Source organism: Barbus barbus (assembly GCF_936440315.1).
Source record: "Barbus barbus genome assembly, chromosome: 21".
In the NCBI taxonomy this organism is placed as follows: domain Eukaryota; kingdom Metazoa; phylum Chordata; class Actinopteri; order Cypriniformes; family Cyprinidae; genus Barbus; species Barbus barbus.
The window spans coordinates 17,288,462-17,308,404 of NC_136749.1; the positions used below are offsets into that span (position 1 = coordinate 17,288,462).

Below are 19,943 nucleotides of genomic sequence, written 5' to 3' on the forward strand. Positions count from 1 at the left end.
GCAGTTTATTAGGTTAGATAACATTTTAAAGGGATAGTTCACCCAAAAAAGAAAATTCTGTCATCATGTACTCACCCTCTTGTCGTTCCAAACCTGTACGACTTTCACACAAGACAATACTTTCAACACTTTTTGTCCTTTAAACAAAACAAATAACAGTGGATCAAAAAAAATGCTGAGATATTTTTTTAGAAATTTAAATTTTTATGTAATTCACACAGGTTTTGAACACATTAGTAAATTGATGACAGAATTTTCATTTTTGGGTGAACTGTCACTTAAATTATATAATATTTGACAGAAATCTAAGCAGGTTGAGTAGCTTTGGTCACTGAAAACTGAATTTACCCGCATTTTAAATGGACAACAGTTTACTTACTAAATGGACAATAGTTTACTTTGTTTTTATTCATATTTTGAGGTTTATTTTAGGTTTTCAGTTTTTATTTTCAGTTTATTTTATATTTTTATTTTTAGTAATTTAGTTTTGTGCTGTTCTTTATTTTTTTATTACTTTTAGTACTTACTGCAAGTGTAACAGAGTATTTCAGTTCATTTCTAATTCAGATTTACCCCCCCCCCCCCCCCCAGTTTTTCATCTAATATTTATATTTTATTTAATTTTAGCTTTATTTCAATTATATTGTAATACTTTCAGTTAACAATAACAGCACTGTAGGTGATTTTCAGTAATTTCATCCAAGAAATGTAATCACTTTATTTGTCAAAGAAGCCACTAATGAATGGCAGTAATTCTTCAAATAGTCTTTGAAACGCAGCCTCAATGTAGTTGCTTATGATTAAAGTAGCAGATGTTGCTGCATGCACTGTTTAAGAGGGTCTGTGAGCCCTGTCAGTGACATTTGGATGATGATGCTGCCCCCAAACTCTCAGCAAAACAAAATTGTTCCTTCATCTTGTTGCTAATACAGTAAGGCACTAATATGGCCCCTTAAGGGGTTGATAAGGTACAAAGATGTACCATTAAGGATAATTTTTTACAGTACATACTGTCTGTTTACGCCACCTGTTGACTTTGGGACATACATAGTTTCGTTACATCGTAAGATCAAATGACTATTGACAAATTTTAAGAAAACATGACTGATTAAATCAGGCCTTTTTGAGCAATTACATCCTTTCTGCAACCTTAGGCTCACTTTCGTGATGTTATCTTAAACCTAAAAACCTTTTTTTTTATTTTTTTATCTCAGTTTAGTCATCTGAGTCTGCCACAGTACAAAGGGTAGCCCAATGTTGGTGGGCTGAAGAAGTGCTCACAAGAAGTTATTTTGTCTTTATGACATTGCACCCCAACTTTAGATCATCAGAACAGGAAACTTGGATTAAAATGCACAATCTTTTAGGTCCCCCACCTTTAAAGCGATAGTCCATACAATAAAAATTCAGAGTGAATCATTACTTACCCTTGTGTTATTCCAAACTTTCTTTCTTCTGCGGAATGAAAAAAGACATTTTGAAGAATGTTGGTAACCAAACAATTTTGGTTCTATTGACTTCTGATGTATAGACAAACAGAAATCAGTGGGAACTGACACTGTTTGGTTACCATCATTCCTCAAAATATCTTTGTTACACAGATAAAAGAATCATTCAACTCTGGAACAGCATGATGGTGACTGTCCCTGCCTGTGAGATACTGCTCATTTTATTTAGAGTAATGTAACACAGGAAGAACCTTGTATACTTAACTTGATACTGATTGGGATTATATTTTAAAATTTGCAATATTTTTATGTTTTATGCAATATCTTTTAATGTACAGATGTAATGTGACGTAGTAAGTGCAAAAGTAAACAAAAAAGTGAACCACGTTCAAAATGAAACGCAGACAACATAGAATCTTGTAAAATGTTTTTTTTAATTTACTTTTTTTGGTTTCCTTGTCCACTCTGAGATGACAGATTTACAAATAATCCCCACCCCGCTAAACCCCCACATAACCCCGCCCCTGACCACTCCCCCTGGTGGAATGGGATGATATGAGACTAACGAGTCTGGATCTTAGCGAGCGTGAATTTAAACAAGTCTGGAACGGTACAGTACATGAATACAGACTAATAAGCACATGTAACATACATGTGCAGACACACTCGCACGCGCATACACACACACACACTCTGTTGAGGACTGGAGTGAAATACCACAGGTTGACTGCAGGTTTGTTCTTTTTTCCCTCCATTATTCAACTTGCTCGCACTTAAGATCCATAATAAACTCAATTTGCTTTCCAACAAACAGGACCACCAATGTACCAATGTTTTTTTTTCTACAAAAAAGGGACTTAAGGAGACAAAAACGTAGGGCAAAAGAAAAAAAAAAGAAAAGAAAAGAAAAAAAAAAATCATATTTTTAATTTAGACAAGACCCACAGAGCACAAACATATTTACAAGCTCCAAAAACAAAAGTAAAAACGCTCCTCTTCATTACCCACCCCAAAAAAGCTCAGGGGTTCACCTTCTCACTTTTTTTTTATCTAAAATAAAAATTATGAAAATAGACGTTGCGCAGGCAGCGGCAGTGCCGGGTGGGCACCAGCTGACTGCTGGGTTCTGGGTTGGGTCTCGATGCGGTTGTGACATCACAGCTCGTCCCGGTCCCTGAGGATGGTGTAGCGTGTCTCACTGGGGGCCAATTTCTGAAAGGAACTCTCTGGGGGATTACTGGCCACCTCTCTATTCTCCTCCTGCTGGAACACACACAAACAGGCGAATAATTTACACAGTCATTATTTTGAGAAGCACAGCTAGATGGATGTGTTCCTGTCAACAGATCGCTCTGCACCGAGGCCACCGGGTTCATTCTGCTGCATCTCCATTCAAATGTCAGCACGTGCGTTTCATTCAGTCATATTCTTAATTAATGTATGCCTGCATTAATTAGTCTAGATGAACACGTTCTTTTCAGAGATTTGGATCAGGAAGTGTGCTGAACTCACAACCTGAGTAAAGTGCCTGTCATAATGGGGTACTTTAATCAGCCGAAAAGTGGACAACGCTAAGCCAAATTTCATCTCGATATGTACAGGCCAAACAGAAGTTGTTTAACTAATATCGCATAATGATGCGCTGTTATGTGCAATCTGTAATTTGTTAATAATGGAATGTGAAATTACAAGCAATGATACTAAAAGTGTAGTTTTACACACTACTATTCAAAAGTTTGAGGTCAGCTATTTTTTTTTATTAATAACTATAAGTTATATATATATAGAAATAACAGTTTTTTGTTTACTTGAATACTCAACACTGTGATATCTTCTTCAGGGCAAAAAAGGCAAATAAAAGCTGAAACGTTTCCATGGAACCTTGAAAAAGCAGCGCGTTACAATGGTGAGGGAAAAGCTCTATATATTGTGTGTAATCACATCCATAAATCCATGATCACAACAACAACAACGTTTGTCAGGCATCCACATTGTCATCCGAGATAACAAAGATTAAAGTGTTTTTTTAACTCTAAAACATGAAACACTCTTTTAACGAAAAAAAACGACTGTTGGAGTTATCTGCTTTTGCTATAAAACAAACTTTTAATATGTAAAAAAAAAATACTTTCAATGAACTTTAATTTTGTAAATTGCCTGTATTTGTTTAGTTATTATTATTTAATCAAAACAACCCAGCTATATATATATATATATATATATATATAAATATATATATATATATATATATATATATATATATATATACACACACACACAGGGCTCACAAAATTTCTAAGTCCCTGGTTGTCCTTCGGGCAGGTACTCTTCAGATTTTGGTAGCCCGAAAATTAATTTAACTAGCCCGAATAAAATAAAGACCATAGATGTCAATCAAAAACATTTTCAATACACAAATATCAAGGAAAGACTTTTATTTGACTATTTACAAGGTATCTGCAGAAATCTATTTAAAGCAGTTTGAAAAATTATTTCTTATACCATTTAACATATTTAAAGCGGTCTAAGGCCTTAAAAACTCTTCAGTTTAGTTTTATCAAATTTAAGGACCCGTGGGAGCAATGTTGCCTCTAATGTTTTTTCTTGCTGAGCAAAACTTTTCTCTATTGAGCACACATTTCGGGCACCTGAGCAAAAGCATTCTTTATACCAGACCTGTACAGCACGCACAAATAAAGTGTGTAACTTTTAACTTTAATGAGCTATTTATATTTGATTTGACCCTTGATGTAACTAAATGATGTATATTTTAGGTTACCTGAGAAAACATTTTTACTGAACAATACACTGCAGGTCAAAAGTTTGGATCAATAAAGTTTTTTAAAGAAGTTTCTTATGCTCATCAAGGCTGTATCTATGTGATAAAAAAAATAATACTGTGAAATATTATTGCAATTTAAAATAAATGTTTTCTATTTTAATATACTTTAAAATGTAATTAATTCCTGTGAAGCAAAGCAGTATTTTCAGAGTCACAGGATCCTTTAGAAGTCATTTTAATACGCTGATTTTTAATCAATGTTGGAAACAGTTGTACTGCTTTTTTAACTTTTTTAAAGTTAAATAAACTTTATTCAGCAAGGATGTGTTTAATGGATAAAATTAATAGTAAAGACTATAATATTTCTTTAAAAACTTTAAAAATATTTCTATTTTGAATAAATGCTGTTCTTTTAAACTTTTTATTAATTAAAGAATCAAAGAAAAAATGATAGAATGATTTCTGAAGGATCATGGGACACTGAAGACTGGAGTAATGATGCTGAAAATTCAGCTTTGATCACAGGAATAAATGCTATTTTAAAGTATAGGTATTAAAATAGGAAACCAATATTAGAAATTGCAATAATTTGTCACTATATCACAGTTTTTTCTGTATTTTTGAAATGAATACAGCCTTGATGAGCAAGAGACTCAAAGTAAAAAACTCAAAAACAAGGTCAATTATTTATCAGGTTTATAATATAGCCCTAACATAATATATTATCAAATCAAACTATTTAAATTGACAATAGAATACAAACAGAAGCAAAACTTAAGCTGAGATCTGTAAGTAAAATATATAAAAAAGTGAACATATGAATTCTTCTATAGCCGTCTAAACATCCTTGTGTGTGACTGTACATGTCTTTGTTACCGTTCTTTGCCCATCCTCCGCTATTTCCAGGACTTAGACAAGCCACTCTTCTTTAATACACGAGGACGTTTTATTTCACATGTCATTGCGTTTGTGTTGTCTCTCGTGTTGAGCGCACCGCAACCACTGAAGTACTGAGTTTCTACAGCGACTCATTTGGTGCACATCGTTCTCTTTCTATGAAACCGGTTCTAACTCTGTCGTGACATCAGCTCTATAGCGGTTTGCCAGAGCATTGCTATTCTTTCCCTTTTACTGGCGGCATTCAATCAAATGGCTTCCCAACTCATTTTTGTGCGCGCAAGGCACATTATTTCTTCTGCGCGGTCTCGGTGGAAGAAGAGCGCGGTCGCGCACCGCGCGCGCGCTCAGCTTAGAGGGAACATTGCGTGGGAGCCCTGTATTTAAGTTAGCCCGTCGGGCAGGGCAGGGATACATTTTGGTAGCCCGACTGGAAAACACAATAGCCCCGAGACGTCGGGCTAGCGATTTTGCGAGCCCTGATATATATTTGCTCACTTATGACCTGACATCTCATCTGACCGCTGTTCACTGTGTTCTACAGAAGCTTCTCGTCACCTGTACCTTTCCATGCTCGTTTGACTATCAACTGGCACTTAGCTGAAGTGGAGTGCATGTCTAAAAAATCTCCTGTTTGATGTGGTCGAAAAAGATGTTCTGCGCGTAAATAAACACAATATTTGTCAAGAAAAAAGACAGAAATGGCAGTCATGGCCTAATGGATAGAGAGTCTGACTTGTAACCCAAAGGGATGGGTTAAATGCAGAGCGCAAATTCCGAGTTTGGGTCACCATAGCTTTTTAAAAATTATGGCAGGTCCAATTCAAATCACTCTTCTAAATGAAAAGCAATCCCATGCAGAAGTTGTGGTGAACTCTGACCTGTCCTGGAGTGCTGTCTGTGGGGTCTGGGCCGTGATGGAACTCTCTGTGCAACTTTCCTGAGTGCAGGTCCGAAACAAACTGCCTCAGCTTTCCTGGAACCCTGTTCATACACACAAGGCATCATAAAACAAACAAACAACAACACGAGCAGCATCATTGATTTAATGAGTGAACAGATAAGACCCAGAGAGAGCCGACAGTCTCCAAAACCACAGCATTTTAACAAGATAATGACATCATCTGTACTGCCCCAGACGCCACCGACCCCCTGGACAATCAGCTGTATCAAAGACTGACGAGAGGCAGGCTGATAAGGCCCTTATTGGATAATAGGATATACAGAGTGCTTAATTAAATAAGGCATGCGCTGAATTATGATGCTTTCTGTCATATACAGCCTCTGGTGTCATAAATAATTATAATGCTGTAATAAAGTGGCTGAGTGGCCCCATGGGGTGGTGATGGCGCAGTGGATAAGACACATGCCTTTGGTGTGAGAGACCCGGGTTCGAATCCACTGTGAGACACCAATGTGTCCCTGAGCAAGACACTTAACCCCCTAGTTGCTCCAGAGGCGTGCGACCTCTGACAAATATAGCAAATATTGTAAGTCGCTTTGGATAAAAGCGTCAGCTAAATGAATAAATGTAAATGTAAAGTAGTAATAACAGTTATAAACCTATGAAAACTAAGCTATGTTCACACACATTACAGCGACCAGTCAGGTGTTGCTAAATTAACTGGCGTAACTAGCTAAGAAATGAAGCCCAAAGCCCGTTCTCTATCTTTCTCAGTGTGTGTTGCTGTGGGCAGAGTCTACAATCGTTGTTTAATGGGTAGGTGTCTGGAACAAGAGATAACCTGCAGAGAGGAGGCTGAAGGAATCACTGCAATAAATACACATTGACAAGTCCAATACTTACGCAAGGTCGCTGAATTCTGGGAAGACATACATGTGGCGGAAACTATCGATGGCAATTACTGGGCAGTCGGCGGGGGTCTTCTGAATGTGCAGCAGAGGGTGCCGGAACTTATCGCAATCGGCATGAAGAAAATTTATAGAGCCTGAGAGAAAAGGTAAATTTAGATGTGTTGTAGATACTGACTGTGTCTAAACTTCATTTTTGGCCATCAAAACTGCATTGCATTTTCAAAGCCGACTTGTTGGTGGGTTAATTAATCAATTTAATAATACATTACAGTTAATTTATTAGTCAATCTTAATGGGTTAGTTTACCCAAAAAGGAAAATTCTGTCTGAAAATTCATTACTCACCCTCATGTCATTCCAAACCCGTAAGACCTTCGTTCATCTTTCAAACACAAATTAAGATATTTTTGGTAATATCCAAGAGCTTTCTTACCCTGCATAGACAGCAACACAACTACCACTTTCAAAGCCCGGAAACGTAGCAAGGACATTGTTAAAATAGTCCATGTGGCATCAGTGGTTCAACCATAATTTCATGAAGCTTTCTTTGCGCACAAAAATATTCTTGTAGCTTCATAAAATTAAGGTTTAACCACGGATGTCACATGGATTATTTTAACAATGTCCTTCCTCTGTTTCTGGGCCTTGAACGTGGTAGTTCCTTTGCTGTCTATGCAGGGTTAGAAAGCTCTCGGATTTCATTAAAAATACCTTAATTTGTGTTTGAAAGATGAACAAAGGTTTTAAGGGTTTGGAACAACTTGAGAGTGAGTTATTTTCATCACTGGATGAACTATCCCTTTAAAGGGATTCACTGTCATACCATCCCAGATGTGCATGACTCTTTCGTCAACTGAACACAAATATTTGTATAAAAATAATCCATTTCTATATTCCACATAATGGAAGTGTACATGACCTCCGAAGCTGATGCATTAAAAAACACAAAACAAACACAGCGGTAATACGTGATGAATCAATGTTTTTTGAAGTTAAATAAAAAGGGTGTGTTTTTAAACTATAAACCATCACTACCAGTCAACTATCTTAAGAGTGTTCAAATGATGTAAACAACGTTGCATTGTGAAAGTGTTGGTCCGATATGCCTCGTCACTTTCACAACAAACTTACATCATGCTTCACAACATACTGTGGTCATGTCAAGCGAACGGACCTTTGACAGTTGCCCAGAAACCACAGATTATGGTTTAAAAAGGTCCCACACACTTTATATATACCATTATATAGGCTTACAATACTTTTTGGAGAGGCAGCCCTGAACAGTTCTAGGAACTAGCCAGCATGGTGGTTCCTATAGAACCAATTTCCCTGAGGGCCGTTTTCCTGGTTTCATTCACACTGGAAGTCATGACCAAATGGTTAGAGTCAGACTTGTAACTCAAAGGTCGAGGGTTCGAGTCAACTGGTGAATGGTGGACGCTGTGATCAGAGCTGTTTTTGTTGTGTGTCTTGGGGTTTGTGATAATTATGGAGATGGAATGTAAATGCACAATTTACACAATTGAAAGAGCATGAAAATCTGACTAAATCTCCTATGACAACTTGCAGTGTAACATATCATTGAGGCTGAGAAAAGAGCACAATGCTACAGACAACAGATAGCTAAATGCCATTATTGCCGTTTCCCATGTTCGTGGAGTAAATATTTTTTAAAAAGGCTGGGGTGTTTCATATGCGTTTGGCCAATCAGCATACACTTACGACACTGGTAGTTCCTACAGAACTGTTTTACACCCTGCTCTGAAGTAGGAGCCAATTAATTTCCCCCAAACAGAGTTCCTTGAACTAAATACGTTCCTAGTTCCTGTGGTGCGAACACGCCAAAAAGCAGGTACTTCCACCAATAGTTCTAGGAACTATGTAAAGGTTCCTCCAATGCGAAAGCCCCTAATGTCTTGAAAAGCAATGCTGAGGGAGTGAGCCAGTAAGAGGAAACCTACAATACATGACTCCATAGCCAAAGTGAATACATTTAAAGGTGCGAGTTCTATGAGTGGCTTTTATTAATTGTTTTAATTAATAGTTTTATTAAAATTATTAAATATTGACCTGCCCATGACCCTTTCTGATCCCTATGCATACCTTTTTCACTGATAAGCTGGCGAGCCACTTCTTGTTGAAATTTCTCCAGACTATGTGTGTCGTCCTTCTGATGGAAGAGGATCAGGAACGGGATGCCCTCCTCCGTCAGTTCCTTCACACACACACACAAAAACAAATTCTAATCACAGTTGAACACAGACAAGCAGGGCGATACAAACAGTAAAAAGTCCCATTTCTGTTATACATATCAGCACTGATGGAACATCGCTCTGATTTGAGGACCAGAAACAAATGCAGTCTAATGAGTTTTGAGAGTGTGTAGGATGTTTGGGTGAAGTGCAGTTGGGCAGAGGTGGGTCAGTGGAGCAGATTGTGGAGAATCTGCTCTATCACTGAGCAACAGAGACCGAAGTTATTCAAAACATGCGGTCAAGTAAATCAAAGAAAAAACCCACACCCACTAAAGGACATGGCATGCAGATGACTTTAAAACACAAACACACTTGAAACGTACACAGTCAGATGTGCTTGAGTGTGGGAAAATTACACTGAGGGGGAGGGGACTTTTCTTATGCAAATGCTGAATTCGTTTTTCGACTGTTAGATGTACACAAATAACAAATGTGGACAAAAAGTACATGCGTGTCCTCTCATACACACAAAAAGATATTTTGAGAAAGGAAAGCATACCTCTCCATTTTCAAATGTGATTTCTCGGACTAGTGGCACACACTTGTCCTGTGTCCAGGCGTAGCTGAGGTCAAAATTTGTGAGTGAGCCCATGTAGACCATGTCAGGAGGATTCTCTCCCATTGGCCTATAAATAATATTATCACCACTGAACCGCTCAGGCTTAGATACTTCCCTTTAAAAAACGAGAAAGGAATAGAAAAAACAAGGTAAAATTGAGGTAATCAAGTCGGGCTGACTTGATTTAAGGTAAGGTACACATTTTAACTAGTTGATAACACCAGACTTCCCCAGTTGATTATTCACAGTACATTGAGACAACTTTCAAATGACAAGATTTCTCTAATATTATGTGTAAATACGCAAACAATGCATCATATAACAGAATTTGCATTCATTTGCATAAATCTTGAGTACAAAATAAGAATCTCAGTGCAGAGGAAAATATATGTATTGTAATTCAAATCTACAGACACAAATAGATAAAGTGTACTAAAATAAACACTTAAATGTGCATTTAGGATGTTTTCTTTCCACTAGTCTGAAAGAATACGTGTTATGGAAGCAAAATAGCCCAAAATCTAAAATTCTGTCATTATTTATTCACGCACTATACTCAACATTTTAAACCGATATGTTATACAAAAGGACTGAACAGAACCATTTAGGAATTATAAAAGTAGTCCATATGATTTGTTGGTCATATTTCAAGTCTTCTGAAGCCATACGGTCTCTTACAACTGTACTGTTGACGTATGGAAAAGGGCTGTGTAAACATTGTTAAAAATTGTCTTTCTGTTCCACTGAAAAAATATTTGCACAAAGGTTTGACATAACATGAGGAGTAAATGATGACAATTTTTATCTTTTACCCCTTTCAAGGCCCAAGGAACTGGGACTTACAGTGTCATTTTACTGGAAGATCGAATTATGTCAAATTAATAAAAAATAGAAACATGGACAATTCACCCATGCATATAATAAAATCACTTAGAAAACAGGTTCTGTGAATTATCATGTCATGCTAACTTTAAGTATCTTAAGTGCTTCTCTTACCCAAAAGCTGCCAGGAAAACACAGTCATCTCTCAGGATGTTGGCCACTTTCTCATAAGTATGGTAATTGTCAGAGTCCCTTTTTTCAAAGTAACCAATGATGGTGCGTCTACTCCTCTGAAAGAAGGACATTAAGATGACACAGAGATCATTCTTAGTCACTGTACCAAAGAGCACTTTGGGTAGACATTTTAAACGTGCTACAGAAATAAAACAGTATTGTGATCGTGAAACACTCACATCTATAGTGCTGATTTCCTCCAGACTTTCTAACGCTTTTATTGGATCCACTTTCTGCTGGCGGATGAAATCAGCAATGGCGGTCACTGACCTTTGACCTCTGTATTCTCGCTTCATCATCATCCCATTCCTGAACAGCTTCAGTGTGGGGTATTTGCTTATCCTGTAGCGCTGGGCTATATCAGCTATGAGTGGAAACATAAAAATTAGTCAATAACTCTTTTATATCAGCTAAACTACCATTCAAAGTTGGTAAGATTTGTATAAGTTTATTAAAGAAGATTCTTATGCTCACATAGTCTGCATCATTTATTTGATCCGAAATACATTAAAATAGTAATACTGTAAAATATGAAGTGGCTTTCTATTATGATGTATTTAAAATGTAATTTATTCCTGTGATGGCAAAGCTGAATTTCCAGCAGTCATTAATCCAGTCTTCAGTGTCGCACAATAATTCAGAAATCATTCTAATATGCTGATTTGCTGCTCAAGAGACATTTCTTCTTATTATCAATGTTGAAAACAGAAAAATATTTTGTGGAAACTGTGGTCGACTTTTTCAGGATTTTTTAACAGCATTTATGTGAAACAGTCTTTACTGTCATTGTTGGACAATCTATTGCATCACTGATGAGTATTAACAGCCCTAAAAAAAAATCTTACTGACCCCAAGCTTTTGAATGGTCGTGAACGTTATAGATGGCATTTGAATGTCTCAAGGTGTTTTTAAATCAATGAAACACAACAGAATGAGGTGACATGACTTTTTCCGGTCACATTTATTTCTCTTTGTTTTTAATACATAGAAAGGTGAGTTTTAGGACCCAAATGCAGAAAAAAATTCTTCAACCTTGGATATGCTTTGCGCTTTGGAGAACAAAACATGGGTCAATCCATGAATTTTTAGTTTTTTAGGTTATGAGGGAGAAAGCTCAAAAGGTCAGAGGTCGTGGGTAGTCTCATTTTAAAGAGAAATATGGACTCAAGTCAAAGTACAGAGCCAAAAAAGGGGAAAGAACTAAAGGAAGTAGAGAAAAAAGAAAGAGAAGGCAAAAAAAGAAAGAAAGGGGGAGGGGCCGAGACATGAAAGTCAACTGACGTGAGGGGGTAATACTCCAAAGCCGATCGGCTGGAATCAGTCATGTGCGGTCTCTCTCGCTCACACACACCCACACTGTGGGGTATCTTTGAGCCACCTTGACTTCACAGAAGATGCAGTTTTGTCATTAAACCATCAAACACTTTACAAGACATCAATAATTCTGTTTAATTTGCTTTATCTCAAAGGCTAAACTAATGTGTGTGTGTGTGTGTGTGTATAAACTCACAGTGCTGGTCACAGTCCACCCGGGCAAACACCACCTGTGTAGCTTCTGGATATTCCTCCCGCACTATATTCGATGCCTCCTCAAAGATGGGGTGGAGCATCTGACTGAAACGACACCTGCAGAAAATACACACAAATAAAATGAGCTCAGAACTGGGTACAGATACTTTAAATTATGAGATGCTAGTGCAAGTTTTTCTTTTCTAGATGCATATTTCAGTTCTGTTCAATAAAACGTAAGGTAGATGCTCACAAATGTTTTCAATTTTCATTCAACTTTTGACACAGATTTAAATTTAGGCTTTTATTCACATATAATCAATGATCCACATATAAAGAGCATATCAAATATTAAATTTGATCGACAGAATACAAGCATACATTTCTAACAATTCAGTATTTTTAGCTAAGCAGAATCAGGAATATTTCTATTTTGGTTAATGAACAGTACTTTTTGCTAGCTGTTTATTATATGTCCTAGAAGTAATAATCCAAAAAAATAACCCCTACCATTTTATTTTTTAACACTAAGTGTATTGTACTGTGATATCAGTATTGTGTATCAAACTGAATTGTGTGTTGTTAATAACATCTTCATTAAAAAGTTGTTGTTATATCATCATCCTCAGGACAAGTCAACTTAATTAAGTATTCTTGTCATCTACCCATACGGGGAACCAGCACACAAAGAAAATCAACAACTCTCATCAAGACCCTTTCTAACCAACACACATCTGGAACACTCACCAGTCTGCATAGAAGTTGACTAGAGCCACCCCTGCACCATCTGTGGAGAGAAACGTGTGGTTTAATTTCATTTGATCTACTACAATGACAAAGCACCATTAGATAACTCACACCTACGTTCACGACACAGGTGCAGCAACTGTCTGATTGAAACCACTGATGAAACAGCCTCCTTCAAACACACAAAATAAACAGGGTAAGAACTCACTGAGGATGTCATCGATGTTTCCAGCATCCAGACTGGTGATCTCTCCTCGTCCTGGAGTATACAGACCAGTTACCTGCCAACAACACAGGTGGTTCATCGGTAAACTGTTTGTATGTCAGTAATAACGGTAACAGTGATAAACCATTATATCATACTGATACACTCTAAAAAAAAAAGATGCTGGGTTAAAGGGATAGTTCACCCAAAAATGAAAATTCTGTCATTATTTACAGAATGATGTACATTCGGTTGTTTAGACTCAGTGGTTGGGTTAAACATTTAATAAATGGAATAAGATGAATTATAAGTGATGTTAGCGATTCCAATATAGATATACAAACGGTCTATTAAACGTCTGTTGAGACTTTACCAACCTTAACTAAATTTATTACCATAACTAAATAAACTTGTTTATTTATTAGAATTTTTTTTCTTTTGCAGAACTGTGTGGGGCATTTGAAATATTCCTGCTATCAAGTCAACAACAGTTGGGGAACAAAAATCACAGAGCATTTTCAAGTTTTCTCCCTTCAAGATTTCTTACTAATAAATAACACATTTTCTTTTTTTATAAAAAAAGTTAACTAACAACTGCTGCACATGCACCTGTGGAACATTCCTTAAGACACAAACAGTTACAAGCAGTAAACAATTAAGGTCAAAAAGTTTTCATATCGAACCCCTTTTGTTCAGAAATTCATTAATCCCATTTTTGTCCACCAACTGTCTGTGAAACAGGTTCAGTTTAAGTCTCAATCTTTCTGTTCATACAAAGTACCAAAAAGGGAAACTATACCTATTTATGCTAATAACATCACCATCAAATTAGCATTAAACAAAACACATATGCAAATGAGCGAAGTCAGACAAGGATGTAGTTGTTTGTTTGAATGACAAACAGGAAAACTGATGCTTTTAGTCCAGGCAAGATCATTAAAGATCTTATACGTCATTCATGGATAAAAATGTCTGAGAGAAATGGGATATTAATAGACAAACGGAAAGTGAATCTTTGCTGACCTGCTCCATCTGACTAGTGTGGCAGTTTGCAAAGCTCATTTGAAGTGTGCTACTCCATTGCTAAACTCTATTCAATTTGACTTTATCTTTGCATCTATCCACACCATATTATATTAAATAATCATCACCCTCTAACTAAATATGTAAAAGAAAAATGTGCTTATAACAACTGTGACAGTCAAGCCTATATTTATTTATTTTACTGATTTACCACTGGACTCTTAGATTAAAGATCGAAGTCTAGTGCTCAGTAGCTACACTGCCCTCCAAAAGTTTGGAAATGCCATAGAAAAGTGGGGTTTTGGACAATATTGGCATGAATCCTTTTTAATTTATGATAATTTTGCACTGATAAGGGACAACACAAACTACGAAAGCATATTTTATTACATAAGCAGTTTATACATAGAAAACAACTTAAACTTTCGATTCATCAAAATATCCACCATTAGCAGCTATTACAGCTCTGCATAATCTGGGCATCCGAGCTGACAGTTTATTCAAACATTGACTTTGAATTGGCAATCAATCGTTGAATCTACAGTATTAAGGTGTGCCGACCCAAAAATCTTTTTAAAACCTGGGCCGAGTTTAAACCAGTTACCAGGCATCACAGCTGGCAAAGGGGCATGTCTGACTTTGACATGTATATATTGCATTATTATGTTTTATTGCTGGTCTTCAATGATAATATCAAGTTACTTTAATGTATTTGCATCAAAAAATTATAAGGATTTATGCTGATATCGTCCAAAACCACACTTTGCCAGGAGTGTTTCCAAACATTTGGAGGGCAGTGTATAAGAATGAGTCTTAAGTCTCTTATCAACAGAAGATGTTTCACCTAAGATTACCTTTTTAATTAAATCATTTTCTATTTCTCCATTTTTTCCCAAAAGCCCCCTTTAATGGGAAAGTACATTTAAGCCTCACTTTTAGTAACTTAACAGTAAAAACTGATAAACTCCCATAATCTGTGATCACCGAGCACTTTAAATTCCAATCACATACTCAAATAAGGGAATTTTGATAAAATACAAAAAGGTTTTTGCTTAAATGAAAATATACACACATTCTTTAGCCATGTCATATCATTGGCCTGTCTAATATATACTAAATTAATATTACTACCATATTTTTGTAATAATATTACCACATAATGTACTTTAATATTTAGAGCATTTTAGTCATATCTACACACATATTACTTAGACTTAGAAATGTTACATTATATTCATAATATACATATATGTTTACAAGTTCAGTTCATAAATGGTGTCTTAAGATATATGTGGATTATGCATACATTGTAATTGACATGAGTAAAACACACAATTAATTTATTTTATCATAACAATTAATTGCAGAAAAAGTTCCATAATCGTGACAGACTTGCCTTTCTGTTACATAAAAAACAACAAAATGTGATGAGAGTCTGGCTGATTCTAGGTGGTATGAATAATCTAGCAAATATATGTTTTGTGTTATTACTCTGAAATGATCATATCACATTCACTACCAAAGTTCATTGAAGCTAAGTAACGTGGCTATCTAATATGTGATAAATGGGTTTGATAATGCCACGTGTTAAAGAGGCTGTCTGGCTGGATGAGTCTGCTGTTGCTACATTTCACTACATCCTGTTTGACGCACTGTATCAAAGATAGCCTGAAGACAGGTATAATGCTATACTATGGACATATTCACCCCTCCTTAAATAAACATGGTGAGACAGACTAACCTGACAAGTACACTGTGAATGCAAGACTGACTGCAAATTATATGATACAGAGCTCCTCACACTAGCTGTCTTCAAGTCCATGATCGAATACTAAGACTAGTATTTAAAAAAACGCTCAGACTTAAATAATATCAAACACACACACACACACACACACACTGAGGCATATGTGATCCTCCTCAACAAACCTAGCATCTGCTAAACAACACTGCCTAAATTCACTGGCTAATCTCTCAGTGAACTCAAGTCTCCAACTGTCACAACACAGCCACAGAAACAAAACAAACACATGGCCCCACATGGGCTGATCTCAACCGCTCTGATCGCAAAGTACAAAATCACAGCTAGACCCAACATATGGCATGTTGTCGGTAAACAAATTTGGACACATGCATATCCATTTCTTAATGAGATTCATCACAAAGAGTTTCCCAGCTCTAATATGGGGAGTTTCTACTCAGGCAGGCAAACAAACAGGCTTGATCAGCAGGTTCTACTTAACACTTTTTAGAGTCCAGGTCCTGAAGTTCCTGAGTATTTTTCAATTGTATGCTAGTCTCAGTTCATAGGTAAAGCTGCAAGCACAGAGTTGTTGAAAGACTTAAGGTGCATTCACACAAAGAATGACAGCAACATCAGTGTCCACACCAATAAAATTAAATGAAAATTCAATACAATTCTGTATATTATTAAAGCTTGCTGCAGATGATCTGCTGCTTTAAATGCTTGAGCTTTTTAAAATAGCTCTGACAATGACTCCAACTATTGTTCCAGCTGGTGAAGTTTGGACTTCACAATTCTCACAGAATTAAAACAATATAGTTATAGTTATCACCCTTGGTGTGAATGGGCCTTTACTTTTACGTACGTTTTTTATGTTTCACCAACGTAAGCATTTTGATTGCCGTTATGTAAAATTGGCTTTTATTTAGAGATGGCATGAAATGAAAATTCACCCTATTTGTTTTCTAAATGCATGTTATAGATGTTTTCTTTTTGATAATCTGTTACACTCCAGTGTAGGTCAAAATATGGAAGAAATTATCTGTCGCTACTTTAAATATGTCATCAAAGTAGTGTTACGTAGCTAGCTGGATGTGCAAGAATGATAACATTTGTTAAAATGGGTTGAAATCATAAACAAATCAGTAATGCTTCACACTTTTATCAGTAATACTTCACACTGTTTTTCACCCTTGTCAGGCAAAAGTGGGTTGATGTATTTATTGCTATCATGAAGTTGCTTTGAAACAATATCAGAGTGAATGAACTATATTAGACGATTATGCATGGGATTACAAACATTTTAACTTATGTTATTGAAATGATTAATAAAAGACAGACAGAAGCTGTCAGAGGTCAATCTCGAGCTAACTACCTCTGCTCTGAGGTGATAGAAATTACAAAGGAAATGTCAAAACTTGTTTATGATCATAAACCAGTATGTTGGCCCTACTAAAATACAATACAATAGAAATTAAAAGCTTGTTTAAATGTACCACACTGACAGCAAAGATTACCGCTGCTGTGGTTTTCACACCATCAGAGGGAGCAGCGCGGGTCACTTCCGGGTTGACAGCCAATAGGATTCGGCCACAACAGAGTAGTTCACCAACCGGTTTCTTCACTGCAAAGTCGGATGAAATGATCCTAAAATATCCCTATCTTTACAGTGAACTATAAAGGTGACTGTTGACACCTGAAAATTCTATCGTTCCTATTGTAAAACCCAATAATTCATTTGTTAAAGGACTTTCCGTATTGAATAGGCTCACATTAAACGCAGCCGGCGGAACTTCACAATTATGAATGAGAGTAAGATACTTGCACCTCAAACATTTGTTCATTCCAACAAGTTGCATTTATCATTTAAAACCAGTGTAAAGTTCCCAAATTTGCGTTGTTAATGACAATTGTTAATTTAACACTGTATTTGAAGCTGCTTAAAATAAAGGTTGTATGATTGAATGACTCCTAGTTTGCTTGCAAACACTCTGAATGAATCATATAAGTTGGCATGTTTATACGAGAGTGTGGTTGTACATTAAATGGGAATAGTTGGCCAACATACTATAAACTCTCAAAACGTCCCACACTTGCAGCTGCATCATGACTACAAGTCCGGTAACTCTAATAGCTTGTTAGCCACATTAGCCAGCTAACCTACATTCATCACAGGCCATTAAAGCTATTGACATTTTCAGAAGTGACATAGCTAAAGTCGCCCGTTGTTCCAAACCTGGAGACCTTATTATAATAACCTGTCAATTACCAATGTAAATCAAGAGCATCACATCCAAGTCCATAACCCCCTTCCAATAGCTAGCGTTATACGAGCTAGCTATTGCAAGTAAACCTGGAGAAGCGTTTTACTGAAAGAGCGCGGGATTACTCAGCCACATACCAGCAGGAGGGTGAAGTAGTGCAGATCGGGAGCGGGTATTATTGATGATAATTTCATTGTATAGTGGTGTTGATTGAGGTTGCGATGTTGTTGGATCTTGCCAGTCTCTCGACACCACCTCCTTCTCCTCTGCTGCAGGAAACAGGCAGTACATACGGCCAGGACTACGGGAACTGTGATTCCGGTTTTTCTGGAATTGTGGGGAATGTAGTTTCATATTGGAACGTGAGTCGTTGAGTCAACTAGGTTGTGTTTCTTAAAAAACTACAAATCCCTTTAAAGGCCGAATGGTGAGAATGTGGCCGGTGGTATTTGTAGTTTTCTTTACATACGTGCCCAGATGTGTTTGCGGTCTCAAGATATGTTGGTGTAACATTGACCAAGAGCGGGACTGAAGTTACGAAAAGTATGAAAACAGCGAAATTGTCGCAGTGCTTTGGAAAAGTTCGTGATGTTTAAAGTTAGTGATGGAATTGTGTTTCACATTGAATGTGGTAAGTTGCATCATCGTTTCCCAACTGTATAACGGGAATTTTATTGTATTTAGCAATCAAGCTACATGCAAACACTTTCAAAATTAGACATTATTTATTGTATGAATCACTGACACAGTCATTGGTTGTTGTTGAAGCATCATTACAGCAGTTATGCAACTATGTTTGCATTTGTTAAAATTGTTTAAATATTTTGCATCTTGGACACAAAGTGTTCATAAAGATGTCAGTGATTTCTGCAGCCGATTCATGTACTTTACTTTGTTTTAGTGATTTATCTACCATTCCAAACCCACCACGTACAACCTAAATAAACAAACTGTCAACACAGTTGTTTAGGCACATTGTATGTTAGTTTGAAAAAAAGTATATGAGGTGTAAAAAATATTTTTGTACAGATTTTGATTCTGGTAGTTTTATATATACATATGAAAGAAAAATCACAAATGAGATCCTAAGAAAGACCCACTAATGTGTCTCATTTAGAGTCTGAAATAGGATCTCTACAGTGAGTTGAATTGATTTGCTAAGGTTTGAGACATCAATATGAACAAACAAATGGCATTGATTTCTCCCAAAATTTTAATATTTGAGCTTGTTATCCAAATTAAGCATTATAATGTTACTTTCAGTCAACAACTGACTCATTTGTGCCTCTTATGATTTCTTCTAGATGATTTTAATAGAAATATGTGAGATAAACTTGATATTTAAATGACACCCAACAGAGAACTTCCATTAAATTTCAATTACGTTTTTCAATTAAGATTTTTAATTATTTACAGCATATATTTCAAACATGGTGTGCACCAACAGACAACCAGGATGTCTCAATAAAAATGTCACATGAAATTAAAAAAAAAAAAAAAATTCTGTTAATCTTATCATATAATATTATATAGCTGACAGCAGCTGTGAGTAAAAAAAAAATAAAGATTTCAAATGTCAACGTTGGGTTTAGTTTCTTGCATTTTTACTGTTTCTTGCAAGGCTTCAGTGTTGTTTGACC

At 36.3% G+C, this 19,943-nt stretch overlaps 2 protein-coding genes across 6 annotated transcripts in view; one reads left to right on the plus strand and one right to left on the minus strand.

The window, feature by feature from the left end:
• Positions 1-1,860: 1,860 nt before the first annotated feature.
• Positions 1,861-18,581, minus strand: LOC306886934 (endoplasmic reticulum resident protein 44-like). Of its 2 annotated transcripts, none has more exons than XM_079444316.1 (11): positions 18,441-18,581; positions 13,276-13,348; positions 13,068-13,107; positions 12,322-12,437; positions 10,991-11,175; positions 10,752-10,867; positions 9,696-9,870; positions 9,045-9,156; positions 6,935-7,076; positions 6,009-6,111; positions 1,861-2,708 (listed from the first exon to the last, which is right to left on the minus strand). In XM_079444316.1, exons 1-11 carry the CDS (start codon positions 18,495-18,497, stop codon positions 2,604-2,606), a joined length of 1,224 nt encoding a protein of 407 aa, XP_079300442.1. In that variant the 5' UTR covers positions 18,498-18,581; the 3' UTR covers positions 1,861-2,603. The 2 variants fall into 2 exon arrangements, with proteins under 2 accessions (XP_079300442.1, XP_079300441.1); XM_079444315.1 differs by having other exon boundaries at positions 1,861-2,711.
• Positions 18,582-18,747: 166 nt separating this feature from the next.
• Positions 18,748-19,943, plus strand: part of LOC306887666 (inversin-like) — a 38,060-nt gene continuing 36,864 nt past the window's right edge. For 2 of the 4 annotated variants that reach the window (XM_079445600.1, XM_079445603.1), the window contains exon 1: positions 18,779-18,934. The gene's annotated coding sequence lies outside the window, so the exon portion shown is untranslated. Of the gene's footprint in view, positions 18,935-19,943 lie in introns of all 4 variants that reach the window. The other 2 variants (XM_079445602.1, XM_079445601.1) reach the window with 2 other exon arrangements.

What these genes read in the sequence shown, in the direction of transcription:
- LOC306886934 (XM_079444315.1), bottom strand. Translation starts at nt 18,497, where the DNA reads ATGAAATTATCATCAATAATACCCGCTCCCGATCTGCACTACTTCACC. An exon ending in ACTACTTCACCCTCCTGCTG is followed by an intron (nt 13,349 to 18,440) that starts GTATGTGGCTGA and finishes TGTTGTTGGCAG; the next exon opens with GTAACTGGTCTGTATACTCC. An exon ending in CCAGAATTCAGCGACCTTGC is followed by an intron (nt 6,112 to 6,934) that starts GTAAGTATTGGA and finishes GTGTATGAACAG; the next exon opens with GGTTCCAGGAAAGCTGAGGC.